This window comes from Arachis stenosperma, chromosome 10, assembly GCF_014773155.1.
Source record: "Arachis stenosperma cultivar V10309 chromosome 10, arast.V10309.gnm1.PFL2, whole genome shotgun sequence".
Taxonomy (NCBI): Eukaryota; Viridiplantae; Streptophyta; class Magnoliopsida; order Fabales; family Fabaceae; genus Arachis; species Arachis stenosperma.
Window position 1 is genome coordinate 124,091,832 of NC_080386.1, and position 16,087 is coordinate 124,107,918.

Here is a 16,087-nt window from a genome sequence, read left to right on the forward strand (position 1 = left end):
TTTACCCATTTAAATAGGCGTACTTTGCCTCTAAATTAAGCCTATTTAAATTTCGGGCTAAATAGGTTGAGCTCGATTAACCTGAAAAAATAACGCGTTAAACGGGCTAGTCCGTGGGCTAAACAGACGGCTGGTTTATTTTTTTTACATCTTTTTAAAAAAAGTATCACTTTTAGCCTATTTTTCTCCTGATTCGACCCAAAAATTTGACCCCATCAACTAAGAAAATACAGTTTATTCAAGGTTTCTTATCTAAAAGTGATCATTTTTTGTCAAAATATATTTCAAAAAATAAAATAAAAGGATAACTGGGCAGCCCATTTAACCCATCGTGCTGACCATAAACGGTCCGAGCTGAAAAATTATGGCCCACGAATGAAGCGAGCTTAAACGGGTCAGCCTAAATAGGTCGGGTTGACCCATTTGATAGTCCTAAATGCAAGAGAAGCCATTGATAAGACACTAAAAACTGTGAATATTTTGGGCATTGGGATAGCCATTCTACCCATTTGGTCAAGATGAAGAAGACGTAGTCTATCATAACCTATTTCCATTAAGAAAAAAGTGCAGCATTAATAAATACATGAGAGATAATTTGTAAAATGACTCTGTAAAGTCCTGTATCACTTATAGAACCAATTTTAATAATTATGAAACCCATATGAGATATCGAAGAATAAGCTATTATTTTTTTTTTAAATTACGTTGACCAAGAGATGTTGAAACTGCATAGATTATTCAAATTGAATCTAATAACATTAACCAGGGGGAATATGGAATGAGCGTGAGGTAATAATTTCATATTACTTCAAACTAATTCATATGCTCTCATTTTTAATAAGATTTTGGCTAAAAGCATACAAGTGTTGTAATGTGCCTTTTTGTGGATGTCCAGTAAATATGTATGTAAGGGTATAATCAGTAATTTTACAGCACAAGTAAAAAGAAATCTGATATAAAATATTATTTGAAGCACCCTAGGATACAATTGATTAGATAATGTTTGAACTATATAAATCAATACCTATAATTTTCATTAATAAAAAAATTAGAGTTTTTCCTAGTGTATAAAATAAACTTTGTAGCTGAATACAAACGTCCTCCTACCCCCACCCACACCCACACCCACACCCCCACCCACATGGATAAAAGTGCATAAACTAGAATTAATTTAAATTCCACATGATGAAAATAAACTAAAATGTCTTGACATAAAAAGATTCTATTTGACCGTTGTACATTGCTAGCATTAGAAAAATGATTAATCAGGATTCTTCAGTAACCGATTGAGCCACTAAAGTAGCTATAGTGGTAATAAATTCCTCAATAAACTGGATCCTATAAAGAGTCATCTATTCTGAATCTCCAAAAAAAAAAAACACTAATCCATTTATAGGTTTTGTCAATTGGATTAATGGATTATCCAATTGAAAATGATAACAAAATGCATAGTATTCGAGAGTTACCTTGAACAATGGGATCCACGACCAAGCAAGGTGACGAGCTTCACAGCATCCATTCTGATGGAGTGAAGAGAAGGGTAATCTGCAAAGGCACTCCGATACTCAAGTCAGAATGGGTCTAAGAGGTTGAATTTTAGGGTTTTGAGTGTGTCATACCTTAGGGGGAGGGGAGTCTAAGACTCCCGTTATAAGTGTTTTTCCCTATCCGATATTTTAACTTGGGAAAGATACAATTTGTATTTGATTTTAATGTTGGTGAGGGATTTGTAGCTATTTGGTAGGTCCCTGATTCTCAAGCTAAGGGAGGATAATTGGGCTTAGAAGCTCAATCATCGTTGGGCCGTTGGGGCCAGGTCCCGAGTCTGCAACAGTGCCCCCAAACATGGCGCATTCGGCTTTGGAGGTGGCGGCACATTTCTGTTGGACTTGGGTTCAAGATTTCTTCGTTAGGTCACTCAGGAGCCTAAATCATCGTCGAGTCATTGGGGCTAGGATCTAGATATGCAACAATCAAGTTTAGGATTTCCTTGCCATGTCGGTTGACATCGAACGGTCACGTCCTCCCTTGTGATCGTGCGTGCATTTTTCATGGCATCATGTCAGTTGATATGAAGGCTCATTTATTATCATAGGGTTTATTTTTACTTTTTTACCCTTAGGGCTTTTCATATTTGCGCCTTAGTTTTGAATAAAACCATTTCGATTTTTCCCTTTTTTATCTTTATTACTTATTTCTTCGTCATTCATCAAAGGCTTTCTCCATCACTCTTATCACCTTTCTCTTGTCATTTCGGCTCGTGCTCATTGCCTCCGTTCTTCGTTTTTAGGAATGTGCTTGTTACTTCTGGAATTGCCTCTTTGTGGTGTCTTGTTTGAGCCTCTCTGTCGCTCACCATTGGCGACTGTCAGCCACTGCCACTCAAGTAAGCTTTTCTCCTCTACCTTTTTTCTTGTTTTTTTTCTATTTTGCAAATGCGTGTAGCTCCACCATGAAGGTGGTTTTAGGAGGCTTAGAGGGGGTACCACAACTTCTCTTTTTAGGGATCAGGCTAGCTTTCCTTTGAGTTTTCTGGTTTGAAGATTCTTTTGTAGTCTTACAGTGGTGGTGGTGCCTCCAATTTGTATGTTTGGTGTAAAGGAGAGGCGAACCTCAATGAGGGCTCATTTTTCCGGCTGGGGGGGTTCTCCGGACGTATTTTTTGTATAAAACCGATGTGGTGGGGACCTCTCGCGTCTTAGTGAGGAGGATTTACAAGAGCTTCAGGATGCTGATTGTAAACTCTGAGTAAGTAGTAAATAATTAACCAATAAATTAATTATTAATCAAGCAATTAGGAAATGGAATTTTTATAGTTTAATGAGATAGAGAAAATTAAAACAAGAATTTTGACACTAATTTTAAAGGATTTGGCCCAAGATTGGGCCAAACGGGCCGAACTGATTGGACTGTGCCCAAAATGGGCCCAAACCCAATAAGTCAGCCCAACACAACTTAAGAAGAAGCATTCTTCTTCCTCTCATTTAGCATAAACACGTTGAAGCATTTCAAGGTGAGGGAGAAGAGAGACAAATCCTTGTTCCCAAATTAAACTTCCATAACTTCTCACTCCGAGCTTCGATCGCCGCACCATTTGTGGCCACGTGTCCAGCATGTCGAGTTCTATGAATTCATCAGAATGATTTCATAGATAAGCTACTCTATCACTCTCAGCCTCTCCTTCCCCCAATTTCTCAAAAATTATGTAAGTGGTGTTTAGTTTTTGCCTCTTTGATGTATTAGGATCTAATTAGCTTAAGGAAAATATTCACTCTTGCTTATACGATGCTTGGATAAGGTGAAGATACTAGAATTCTAGTAAATTCCTTGAATTTGTGTATTGGGTATTGAATTTCGGTATGTATGTGTGATATATGTGAAATTAGGTGTATATATGTATATGTTGGAGTTTGAATTGTGAGCTTTGGAACTTGATGCAGGTTGGGTATTTGTGCCTTGGTGATTTTGGACATTTTGGGGCTGTGTTCGGTGTATTAGCGGGTTGTCTCAAAAAATACGTGAAAATCGGCTAAGATATGGTTTAGGTTTCACGTATGTAATATATAATGTTCTGTGAAGACTTAGGCTAGTTGACAATAAGATAGGAATAAAAGTATGAGCATGTAAATCGATTAGTGCTTAATGATAAATATTGAGTTTTGGCTTAATTGTTGATATTGGTGTTGGATTGCTAAGTGATGAATTATTAATGCTTGTAAAGTGGGAAAATGCATGCATATGAGTTGGTGGAGGTATGTTGGAGAATGTAGTGACTAAAGTAGTGAATTATAGGTAAAGAGATTATGTATGTATTGATGTATGATTGATTGAAGTAGATTGTGGATGATTTTGGCAAAAAAAATGGTATGTGGTTGTATTAAATATATTTATTGAAAGTATGACTTGAGTTTGGTTTAATGAAAATTGAGGTTTGGAGCTTGTTTGTGTAACATTGATTTTTGGCCGAAATTCGGCGAAGCATAACTTGCCTTCTGGATCCCCAAATGATTTCAAATTTAGTTCATATAAAAATTTGGTCTGTGAAGTTTACGACGTTCAAAGAACAGAAGAAAAATGTTTTAAAACAGAAAAGTTATGCGTGTCTGAAGTTTGGGATTGAAATTGGAAATTTTGCAGTTTTTTCAGACTTAGCAGAATTTTTGGAAAACCGTATGCCCACGCGTACGCGTGGCCTGGGATTTGCATATGCGTCCAGCTGCTCGCGACGTGACCAAACCTTTCGGGTTTGGATTCATGCATACGCAAGCAGGGAAACTTTTCAGGTTTGGATTCACTACGCCCAACAATCGCGAGTTTGAAGCTCGTCACAGTCATTCAATCCCTGAATCCTACTCAGAATACCACAGACAAGGTTTAGACTTTCCGGATTCTCAAGAATGGCCGCCAAAGGGTTCTAGCTTATACCACGAAGATTCTGGTTAAGAAACCCAAGAGATATGCGCTCGGTCTAAGGTAGAACGGAAGTGGTTGTCAGTCACGCGTTCATAAGGATGGATGATGATGAGTGTCACGGATCATCACATCCATAAGGTTAAAGTGCAATGAATATCTTAGAACAAGAATAAGCTGAATTGAATAGAAAATAGTAGTAATTGCATTAAAACTCGAGGTACAGCAGAGCTCCACACCCTTAATCTATGGTGTGTAGAAACTCCACCGTTGAAAATACATAAGTGATGGTCCATACATGGTCAAATGGCCAGCCCCCAAAATGTGATCAAAGATGTCAAATCCCTGATCAGACCCTAGTACAATAGTAAAAAGTTCTATTTATACTAAACTAGCTACTAGGGTTTACAGAAATAAGTCTAAGTGCAGAAATCCACTTCTGGGGGCCATTTTGCTGTGTGCTTGGGCTGAGCTTGAGATTTACACATGCAGAGGCTTCTCTTGGGGTTAAACGCCAAGTTGTAACGTCTGTTTGGTGTTTAACTCTGGTTTGTGACGTGTTTCTGGCGTTTTACTCCAGAATGCAGCATGAAACTGGTGTTGAACGCCAGTTTGCGTCATCTAATGTCGAATAAAGTATGGACTATTATATATTTCTGAAAAGCCATGGATGTCTACTTTCCAACGCAGTTAAGAGCACGCCATTTGGAGTTCTATAGCTCCGGAAAATCCATTTCAAGTACAGGGAGGTCAGAATCCAACAGCATCAGCAGTCCTTTGTCAGCCTCCTATCAGATTTTTGCTCAGGTCCCTCAATTTCAGCCAGAAAATACTTGAAATCACAGAAAAATACACAAACTCATAGTAAAGTCCAGAAATGTGAATTTTGCATAAAAACTAATAAAAACATCCCTAAAAGTAGCTAGATCCTACTAAAAACTATCTAAAAACAATGCCAAAAAGCGTATACATTATCCGCTCATCACAACACCAAACTTAAATTTTTGCTTGTCCCCAAGCAACTGAAAATCAAATAGGATAAAAAGAAGAGAATATACTATAAATCCCAAAATATCAGTGAATATTAGTTCTAATTAGATGAGCGGGACTTATAGCTTTTTGCTTCTGAACAGTTTTGGCATCTCACTTTATCCTTTGAAGTTTAGAAAGATTGGAATCCATAGGAACTCAGAGTTCAGATAGTGTTATTGATTCTCCTAGTTAAGTATGTTGATTCTTGAACACAGCTACTTTTATGAGTCTTGGCCGTGGCCCTAAGCACTTGGTTTTCCAGTATTACCACCGGATACATAAATGCCATAGACACATGACTGGGTGAACCTTTTTAGGTTGTGACTCAGCTTTGCTAAAGTCCCTAGTTAGAGGTGTCCAGAGCTCTTAAGCACACTCTTTTTACTTTGGATCACGACTTTAACCACTCAGTCTCAAGCTTTTCACTTGAACCTTCATGCCACAAGCACATGGTTAGGGACAGCTTGATTTAGCCGCTTAGGCCTGAATTTTATTTCCTTGGGCCTTCCTATCCATTGATGCTCAAAGCCTTGGATCCTTTTTACCCTTGCCTTTTGGTTTTAAGGGCTATTGGCTTTTTCTGCTTGCTTTTTCTTTTTCTTTTATATATTTTTTTGCCACTTTTTTTTTTCTCGCAAGCTTTTGCTTTTTCACTGCTTTTTCTTGCCTCAAGAATCAATTTCATGATTTTTCAGATTATCAATAATATTTCTCTTGTTCATCATTCTTTCAAGAGCCAACAATTTTAACATTCATACACAACAAGATAAAAAATATGCACTGTTCAAACATTCATTCAGAAAACAAAAAGTATTGTCACCACATCAATATAATTAAACTAATTTCAAGGATAATTTCGAAACTCATGTACTTTTTGTTCTTTTGTATTAGAAACATTTTTCATTTAAGAGAGGTGAAGGATTCATGGAATTATTCATAGCCTTAAGACATAGTTACTAAATACTAATGATCATGAAGTAAAGACACAAAACATAAACAAACATGAAGCTTAAAACCGAAAAACAGAGAGATAAGAACAAGGAAGTTAAGGAATGAGTCCACCTTAGTGATGGTGGCGTCTTCTTCTTGAAGGACCATGTCCTTAAGCTCTTCTATGTCTCTTCCTTGCTTTTGTTGCTCCTCCCTCAGTGCTCTTTGATCTTCTCTAATCTCATGGAGAATGATGGAGTGCTCTTGATGTTCCACCCTTAGTTGGTCCATGTTATAACTCAAGTCTTCTAGAGAAGTGTTGAGTTGTTCCCAATAGTTATTTGGAGGAAAATGCATCCCTTGAGGCATCTCAGGGATTCCTTGATGATGAGCTTCATCATGCATCTCTTGAGATCCATGAATGGGCTCTCTTGTTTGATCCATCCTCTTCTTAGTGATGGGCTTGTCCTCTTCAATGAGGATGTCTCCTTCTATGAAAACTCCAGCTGAGTAGCATAGATGGCAGATGAGATGAGGAAAAGATAGCCTTGCCAAGGTAGAGGGCTTTTCGGCTATTTTGTAGAATTCAAGAGAGATGACTTCATGAACTTCTACTTCCTCTCCAATCATGATGCTATGGATCATGATAGCCCAATCCACAGTAACTTCGGATCGGTTGCTAGTGGGGATGATGGAGCGTTGGATGAACTCCAACCATCCTCTAGCCACAAGCTTTAGGTCCAGTCTTCTTAATTGAACTGGCTTGCCTTTTGAGTCTCTTTTCCATTGAGCTCCTTCCACACATATGTCCATAAGGACTTGGTCCAACCTTTGATCAAAGTTGACCCTTCTAGTGTAGGGGTGTTCATCTTCTTGCATCATAGGTGTTCATACCCTGGGTCGAGCTGTCCGACCCGGGATGTTCTACTGACAAAGCGACCGACCTCTTCAGGTCAGGACAACCCGACCTCTTCTCAAAGAGCTCGGCCAAAGTCACAGGAAAGCCCAAACAAAGGGCCCAAGTAGAGGAACACGTCCCAAATCCAAGGGCAGCCCAAGCCCATAGAGATAAAGGCGGTTCCCTTAAAGATGACCTCACCTAAAGATAAGATAAAGATAAGATAAGATAACTAACTTATCTTATCCACAGGAGGCCACATCTCACCATTATAAATACACTGGAGCACCCAGGTATAACTCATACTCTGATTCTACTCAATACCTGCTTAATACCCTTGCTAACTTAAGCATCGGAGTCCCTTGCAGGTACCCCCCACCCTCCGGGGACGAAGGATCAGCAACACTCTCAAGTGTCACAAGTCGGACACACAAAGCTCTGGCGACTATATACCCGCCAGACACATCGGCTCCGACCAACGCAGAAGATCTCGACCGAGATCGACCTATAGTTTCAGGTAACCCTCGGAACATTGGCGCCATTGCCGGGGAACCTGGAAGTCGTCCCAACACCATGGCGGACAACCATGTCAATGACCACGACTCGGGTTTGGAAGATAGAACACCACACAAGAACACGGATGCCGTATTTAAGAATACTCCGGAATCCAATGGAGACAAAAATTCATCAAATCCAGGGGCGATAGAAGCGCTTTAAAATCGATTGGAGCAACTTGAGAAAGAAACCCAACATCAACGTGAAAAAGAAGAAGATCTACATTGGGAGATAAGGCGACGCTGAGAATTAGAAGATAAGCTTATAAAACTCGAAGCTGATCTCAAAACTAAGGCTACTCGATCCACTCCAGAGGATAGCTCTCGCAAGGATCAAGATCCATTCACTAGGGAAATTATGAAAACCAAAATCCCAAAAGACTTCAAACTTTCAGATATGACTCTGTATGACGGCACCTCAGATCCCAACCATCATCTCAGCAATTTCAGAAGCAGAATGTACCTCACTGACGCCCCGGACGCAGTTCGCTGCAAAGCCTTTCCAACAACTCTTACCAAAATAGCCATTCGATGGTTCAACAACCTACCTCCAAAATCCATCTCAAGCTTCGACGACCTGGCCAAAAAGTTCCTGGCCAGATTTTCCATACAAAAGGACAAAGCTAAACACGCACCCAGCCTACTAGGAATCAAGCAGGGAGATCGGGAGAGTCTTCGTAATTACATGGAAAGATTCAATAAAACATGCATGGACATACAGAATCTACCAACAGAAGTTGCCATCATGGGTCTCATAAATGGCCTACGAGAAGGATCGTTTAGCCAATCTATATCAAAGAAGTATCCTACATCCCTGGACGAAGTACAAGAACGGGCGCAAAAGTACATCAACATGGAGGAGAATTCCCGACTTGGAGAAGCCGCGAGGTTCGGTCCTGCCTACCGAGATAAAGATAAAGAATCCAAGAAAAAGGAAGATCACTCCGGGGAGAAAATAAAAAAATATCACAACTACACCCCTCTTAGGGTATCCTTGGTAGACGTTTACAAAGAAGTCTGCCATACGGAGAAAATTCCCCTAGCTCGGCCACTTAAAGGCAAAAGAGGAGGAGGAAATCGGAATGAATACTGATGCAAGGGCATCTTGGCCAGTTTCATTGACCTTTTCTTTACTATTTTTAGGGTAGTTTCATGCATTTCCTTAGGAAATAAGCTAGTTTTGGGTAGATATTCACTTACACCTTGATTCAAGCATACATTGTGCATTTTACATGATTTCATGAGGATTTTGCATGAATTTAGTGACAATTGGTATGTTGCATTACCCATGACTTGGACTAGAACTTTGATGCACTCTATTGCTTGATTTCAGGACCAAAGGAAGCAAGGAGGAACCACTTAGCAGTCACGTTAATCTAATTAACGTAGCCACTAACGTGGAATGGGAGGTAACCTGCAAAGTTAATGAGAAAAGTGATTGCCAATAACGCTCTCGAAGCCATCATTGCCCACGTTAAGAGTCACGTTAACTAAGTTAACGTGAGCTCTAACGTGAAGGAAGGACTTTTGAGCCAACGTTAGTGACACTTAACATTATCACTAACGTTGGCCAATGATCATAAGTGGCCACGTTAGAGTCCACGTTAACTTGGTTAACGTGGCCTCTAACGTCAATAAGGGGAAGGAAGCCAACGTTAGTGATGTTCAACATTGTCACTAACGTTGGCCTAAGGTGAAATGTGCCACGTTAACTTGGTTAACGTGGGAGCTAACGTGAGAGGCAAGAATGGTCGACAACGTTAGTGACCCAACATTGTCACTAACGTTGGAAGCAACCACAAAACAAGGAGCCACGTTAACTTCTACGTTAACATAGTTAACGTAAGCTAACGGCAATGAGTGAAAGATGAGCCAACGTTAGGACACTCAACATTGTCACTAACGTTGGAATGGTTTGCAAAGCCACGTTAGAAGCCACGTTAACCTAGTTAACGTGGACTCTAACGAGAATAGGGGCATATTGGAACGTTAGTGACAATGTTGAGTGTCACTAACGCTCGAAGATTGGCACACCTACGTTAAAAGAGCCACGTTAACTAAGTTAACGTGGACTCTAACGTAGGAAAGGGAGAGGCTCTCAACGTTATTGGGAAAGTTGAGTCCCAATAACGTGTGCGAAGGACAAAGAGGCAACGTTAGTGGCAACGTTTGTGCCACTAACGTTGAAGTTAACGTGGCCTTTACTTGGGTAAGAAACGTTAGTGAAAAAGTTGAATGACACTAACGTTTCCGAACCCATTTTCTCACTGAATGTTAACACCTCTAACGTCTTGAGCTAAAGTCTCTCCCCACTTCACACTTTCTCTCTGCAAGTAAAACCAAGCCCAAATAAAGAAAAGAACTGCTTTAAACTCAAGATCCAAAGGCCCAAGACTTGAAGAACCAACTAGAAGCTGAGAAGAGTAGTACATATAGGAGTAGCTTTGAATTATTAGGAGTTCTGGAGGTTGAAGGGAGAGCACCACTCTCTGTATTTTACTCTATTTTTCTAGTTCATTGATGTATTCTCCATCTTCTTTTTCATTTTTTAGAGCTATGAACAACTAAACCCCTTTCATTGGGTTAGGGGGCTCTGTTGTAATTTGATGGATCAATACTAGTTTTCATTATTCTTCTTCTCTCTTTTCTCTTGATTTTACTTGAAAGCTTTCGATCTTCATCCCATTGGGTAGTTATCTTAGAAAAGGAGCTATTCAAACTTGGATCTCTTCTGAGCCTTGAAAGAGGAATGAAGAGATCAAGCTAGAAATGCTTTCTCATACTGGACCAAATTGGTTTTGGATGGATATGTGACTATAATCCTCTCAATACTTGATTTGGGAAATGCATGTGGTATAATCAGTGACCACACTTCATCTCTTCTCATGAGCAATTGACCAAGGAATTGGCTATTGATCAAGATTTGAGAGATTGAATTGCAATAAATTGTAATTCAATCAATTAAGATTGCCAAGGAGATCAATGAGTGCATTGATTGAGGAAGAGATGAAAATAACTTGATCCGGAGAATTGCAATATCTCCTATGCCCAATGAACTCCCCAAATTCTGATCTAACCCATTCTCTTTAAATTTCTGCGTTTATGTTCATGAGCAAACACCCCATTCCCATTTACAATTCTGCAATTTAATTTCAGTCATCTAATTCCAGCTCTTTAATTCTAGCATTTACTTTTCATGTTATTTACATTACTGCCATTTTATTTTCTGCAACTCTCAACCCAAATTCTGAATTAGCTCAACTAGAACATTCTTCTAATTAAAGTTGTTTGATCAATCAATCCCTGTGGGATTCGACCTCACTCTATTGTGAGTTTTTACTTGACGACAAATTCGGTACACTTGCCGAAGGAAATTTGTTGAGAGACAATTTCCACCTGCATCTAGTTTATGGCGCCGTTGCCGGAAATTGATTGTGCATCAACAATGATTAGATTGGAAGATTACTAGATTGAGCATTTTTGTTTTGTTGATTTAATTTTCTGTTTGAGTAATTTACTTTCTGTCTTAATTAACTCCTTCCCTTTCCCCCCTCTACTCTTCGTTTTTCTTTGTTATTTACAATTTAGTTTGCTAACCCACTAAATGTTTGATATATTGCATCACTCACAACTAACAGTAATTCTGACAGGAATATTCTCTGCACATAGTTTTCCCTTGCTTGTACTTGTTGGTTATATGACAGGGAGAAGAAGCGGGGCTTCAACTTCTTTCGATTCTGAACCAGAGAGGACCCTCCTTAGATTAAGGAGGGAAGTAAGAGGGAAACGTGCAATCGGTGCTGAAGAGGAGGAGGAACACTTTGAACTAAACATGGAAGGCAACATAGAAAACCAACATGAAGAAGAGGCTAATAACCATGGGGGAGGAGGTAGAGCAAATCATGTTGGGGAGGATAGAAGAGTGTTAAGCTCTTATATCAATCCCAACCCAGGCAACTGTGGGAGCAGCATTCAGAAGCCCACCATACATGCCAACAATTTCGAGCTAAAACCTCAGCTCATCACTCTTGTGCAGAATAATTGCTCATTTGGAGGAGGTGCTCAAGAAGATCCGAATCAACACTTAACCATCTTCTTGAGGATTTGTGACACAGTGAAGTCCAATGGAGTCCACCAGGATGTTTATAGGCTGCTCTTGTTCCCATTTTCTCTCAGGGACAAGGCATTCAAATGGCTTGAATCCTTCCCAAAAGAAAGCCTGACAAATTGGGAGGAGGTAGTGAATAAGTTTTTGGCAAGGTTTTACCCCCCTCAAAGGATCTATAGGCTGAGAACTGAAGTACAGACGTTCAGACAGCAAGATGGGGAGACACTTTATGAAGCTTGGGAAAGGTTTAAAGACCTAACGAGGAGATGCCCACCAGAGATGTTCAATGAGTGGGTCCAAGTGCACATCTTCTATGAAGGCTTGTCATATGAATCAAAGAAGGCAGTAGATCATTCCTCTGGAGGATCCTTGAACAAGAAGAAGACCATTGAAGAAGCAATAGATGTCATTGAAACTGTAGCTGAGAATGACTACTTCTATGCTTCCGAAAGAGGGAACACTAAGGGAGTAATAGAGCTAAACAATGTAGATGCTCTGCTGGCTCAGAACAAGCTCATCACCAAGCAGTTAGCTGACCTCACCAAGAAGATGGAGAGGAACCAAGTGGCAGCAATCACCACCTCATCAACAACCTAAGAAGAAGTTGAAGAAGAGGACCTTGAGCAAGCCAACTACATTGGGAACTCACCTAGATAGAACCATGATCCATACTCCAAGACATACAACTCTGGATGGAGGAACCACCCAAACTTTGGGTGGGGGAATCAGCAAGAGCAAAGCCAAGACCAGAGGCGTTACAACTTCAACAACAATGCAGCTCATCAACAATTCACACAGAGGACATATCAACACCCCCACAACAACACCTCTCATCCTCCCACCTCTAATCCCAATTTACCATCAATTGATGACAGACTCTCTAAGCTTGAAACCTTACTTGAAGGAGTATATACCAAGTGAGGAGGTTGCCACAGTAGAGAGTCACGTTCAAGATGCACCACAGGAAGAGACTGAAAAGTCAGAAGCACCCAAGGTTGAACTTAAAGCATTGCCACCCACTCTCAAATATGCATACCTAGGAGAATGAAAACTACCTAGTGATTATAAGCTCGTGCCTTAGCCAAGATCAAGAGGATGAACTGCTCAAGGTGTTATGGGAGCATAAGGACGCCATTGGATGGACCCTTGCTGATCTGAAGGGAATCAGTTCAGCTATATGCATGCATAAAATACTGTTGGAAGATGATGCAAAACCATCCATTCAATCCCAAAGGAGGCTGAACCCAATCATGAAGGAAGTGGTACAGAAAGAGGTTATGAAGCTTTGGCAAGGAGGAGTAATATACCCAATCTCAGATAGCCCTTGGGTTAGCCCCGTGCATGTTGTGCCCAAGAAGGGAGGAATCACTGTGGTTCCCAATGAGAGGAATGAACTGATACCTACAAGAACCGTCACAGGATGGCGGATGTGCATTGACTATCGAAAACTCAATGAAGCTACACAAAAGGATCATTTTCCTCTCCCATTCATGGATCAGATGTTGGAAAGACTCGCAGGGCATGCTTATTACTGTTTTCTTGATAGTTATTCAGGATATAACCAAATAGTGGTTGATCCTAGAGACCAAGAGAAAACTTCATTTACCTGTCCATATGGAGTGTTTGCCTACAGGCGCATGCCATTTGGACTATGTAATGCACCTGCGACTTTCCAACGCTGCATGCTTTCTATATTCTCAGATATGATAGAGAAATTCATTGAGGTTTTTATGGATGATTTCTCGGTATTTGGAGATTCTTTTACTAGTTGCTTGAATCACCTGACCTTGGTATTGAAAAGATGCCAAGAGACCAATTTGGTCTTGAACTGGGAGAAATGTCACTTTATGGTGACAGGAGGAATAGTTCTTGGCCATAAGATTTCTAACCAAGGAATCGAAGTGGACAGAGCTAAAGTAGAACTTATTGAAAAGCTCCCTCCACCCAGTGATGTCAAGGCAATTAAAAGCTTTTTAGGACATGCTGGCTTTTACAGAAGATTTATTAAAGATTTTTCAAAAATAGCTAAGCCCTTGAGTAATCTCCTTGTATCAGATACACCATTCATCTTCGATGAAACCTGCATGTTGGCATTCGAGCATTTGAAAGAAAGATTGTCTTCTGCCCCTATCATCTCCCCACCTGATTGGAACTTACCCTTTGAATTGATGTGTGATGCATCTGACTTTGCAGTAGGGGCAGTGTTAGGGCAGAGGAAAAATAACTTAGTCCATGTAATATACTATGCTAGCAAGGTCCTCATGATGCTCAAAGAAATTATACCACTACTGAAAAGGAATTGCTAGCCATAGTTTTTGCATTTGACAAGTTTAGATCATATCTCATTGGTGCTAAAGTAATTGTTTTTACAGATCACACAGCACTTAAATATTTATTTGCCAAGCAAGAATCAAAACCAAGACTAATAAGATGGATTTTATTATTGCAGGAGTTTGATATTGAAATCAGAGACAAGAAGGGAGTGGAGAACAAGGTGGCAGATCACCTATCCAGGATTCCTCATGAGGAAGGGGAAACACATGATATGAATGTGAACGAGCTCTTTCCTGATGAGCAGTTAATGACAGTGAACAAAGCTCCATGGTTTGCAAACATTGCCAACTTAAAGGCAACTGGAGCTCTACCTCCAGGGATCAATAAACATCAAAAGAGGAAGCTCATGAATGATGCAAAATACTTTGTCTGGGATGAGCCTTATCTTTTCAAGAATTGTTCAGATGGAATCCTTAGAAGATGTGTTTCAGAAGAAGAAGGACGAGAAGTACTATGGAATTGCCACGGCTCATGCTACGGAGGCCACTTTGAAGGGGACAGGACTGCAGCAAAGGTGTTACAAAGTGGATTCTTTTGGCCCACCCTTTTCAAGGATGCCAAAGAATTGGTAAGGAGTTGCAATGAATGTCAGAGATCTGGGAACTTGCCCAAAAGAAATGCCATGCCACAGAATTTCATTTTGGAACTGGAAGTATTTGATGTGTGGGGAATAGATTTCATGGGACCATTCCCAACCTCATATGCAAACAAGTACATCTTGGTAGCAGTGGATTATGTGTCCAAATGGGTAGAGGCCATTGTAACCCTAAAAAATGACAACAAAGTGGTCATGAACTTCCTTAGGAAGAATATTTTCAGCCGGTTCGGAGTCCCAAGAGCCCTCATCAGTGATGGAGGGAGCCATTTTTGTAACAAACCACTAGAGACTCTTCTCCTACAATATGGGGTGAAACACAAGGTAGCCACACCTTACCATCCCCAAACAAGTGGACAAACGGAGATATCCAACAGAGAGCTAAAGAGAATTCTGGAGAAGACTGTAGGTGCATCAAGAAAAGATTAGGCGAAGAAGCTGGATGATGCTCTTTGGGCATACAGGACCGCATTCAAAACACCACTGGGAATGTCCCCATATCAACTGGTTTATGGGAAAGCTTGCCATTTACCACTAGAATTGGAACACAAAGCTCTCTGGGCCATCAAGATACTGAACTTTGACAGCATTGCTACTGGTGCAAAGAGAATCTTGCAACTGCAAGAGATGGAGGAATTCAGGTCAAAAGCCTATGAAAATACTAAGATATATAAGGAGAAGGCAAAGAGGAGACATGACCTGCATCTTGCACCCAGGGATTTCGAAAAGGGACAGCAAGTACTCCTCTACAACTCCAAATTGAGACTATTCCCAGGAAAACTCAAATCAAGGTGGTCAGGGCCATTCGTTGTCACTAAAGTCTCACCATATGGACACATCGAAGTCATGGATGAAAAGTCAGGGAGGACTTTTACAGTGAACGGACAAAGACTCAAGCATTATCTGGGCAACATGGGGGAAAACCCCAGAGTAAACTATCATCTCAAGTAGAGGAGGAATCGTCAAGCTAGTGACAATAAAGAAGCGCTTTGTTGGGAGGCAACCCAACCTTAGGTAACTACTTTTTCAAAAGCATTTCAATAAAGATCACAAGTTGTTTCCCCTGCATTGCAAGGAGCTAAGTTTGGTGTTCCACACCAAAACAATTCAAGAGTGAAAGTGCGATTCTAAGTTTGGTGTCTCACCAGAGGATGCTAGTTAGAATCACACTATACTCTCAAAGCACATTGCTAGCTCTAACCAATTAAGGGAACCACTTGGATATA

General features: G+C 40.3%; 2 protein-coding genes across 2 annotated transcripts; both read left to right on the top strand.

Moving 5' to 3' along the window:
* The first annotated feature begins 13,182 nt into the window (after positions 1-13,182).
* Positions 13,183-15,290, top strand: LOC130957630 (uncharacterized). The gene is made up of 3 exons (XM_057884481.1): positions 13,183-13,451; positions 13,566-14,166; positions 14,382-15,290. Exons 1-3 carry the CDS (start codon positions 13,183-13,185, stop codon positions 15,288-15,290), a joined length of 1,779 nt encoding a protein of 592 aa, XP_057740464.1.
* Positions 15,291-15,350: 60 nt separating this feature from the next.
* Positions 15,351-15,812, top strand: LOC130957633 (uncharacterized). Its single transcript, XM_057884483.1, has one exon. It carries the CDS (start codon positions 15,351-15,353, stop codon positions 15,810-15,812), a length of 462 nt encoding a protein of 153 aa, XP_057740466.1.
* Positions 15,813-16,087: the final 275 nt, after the last annotated feature.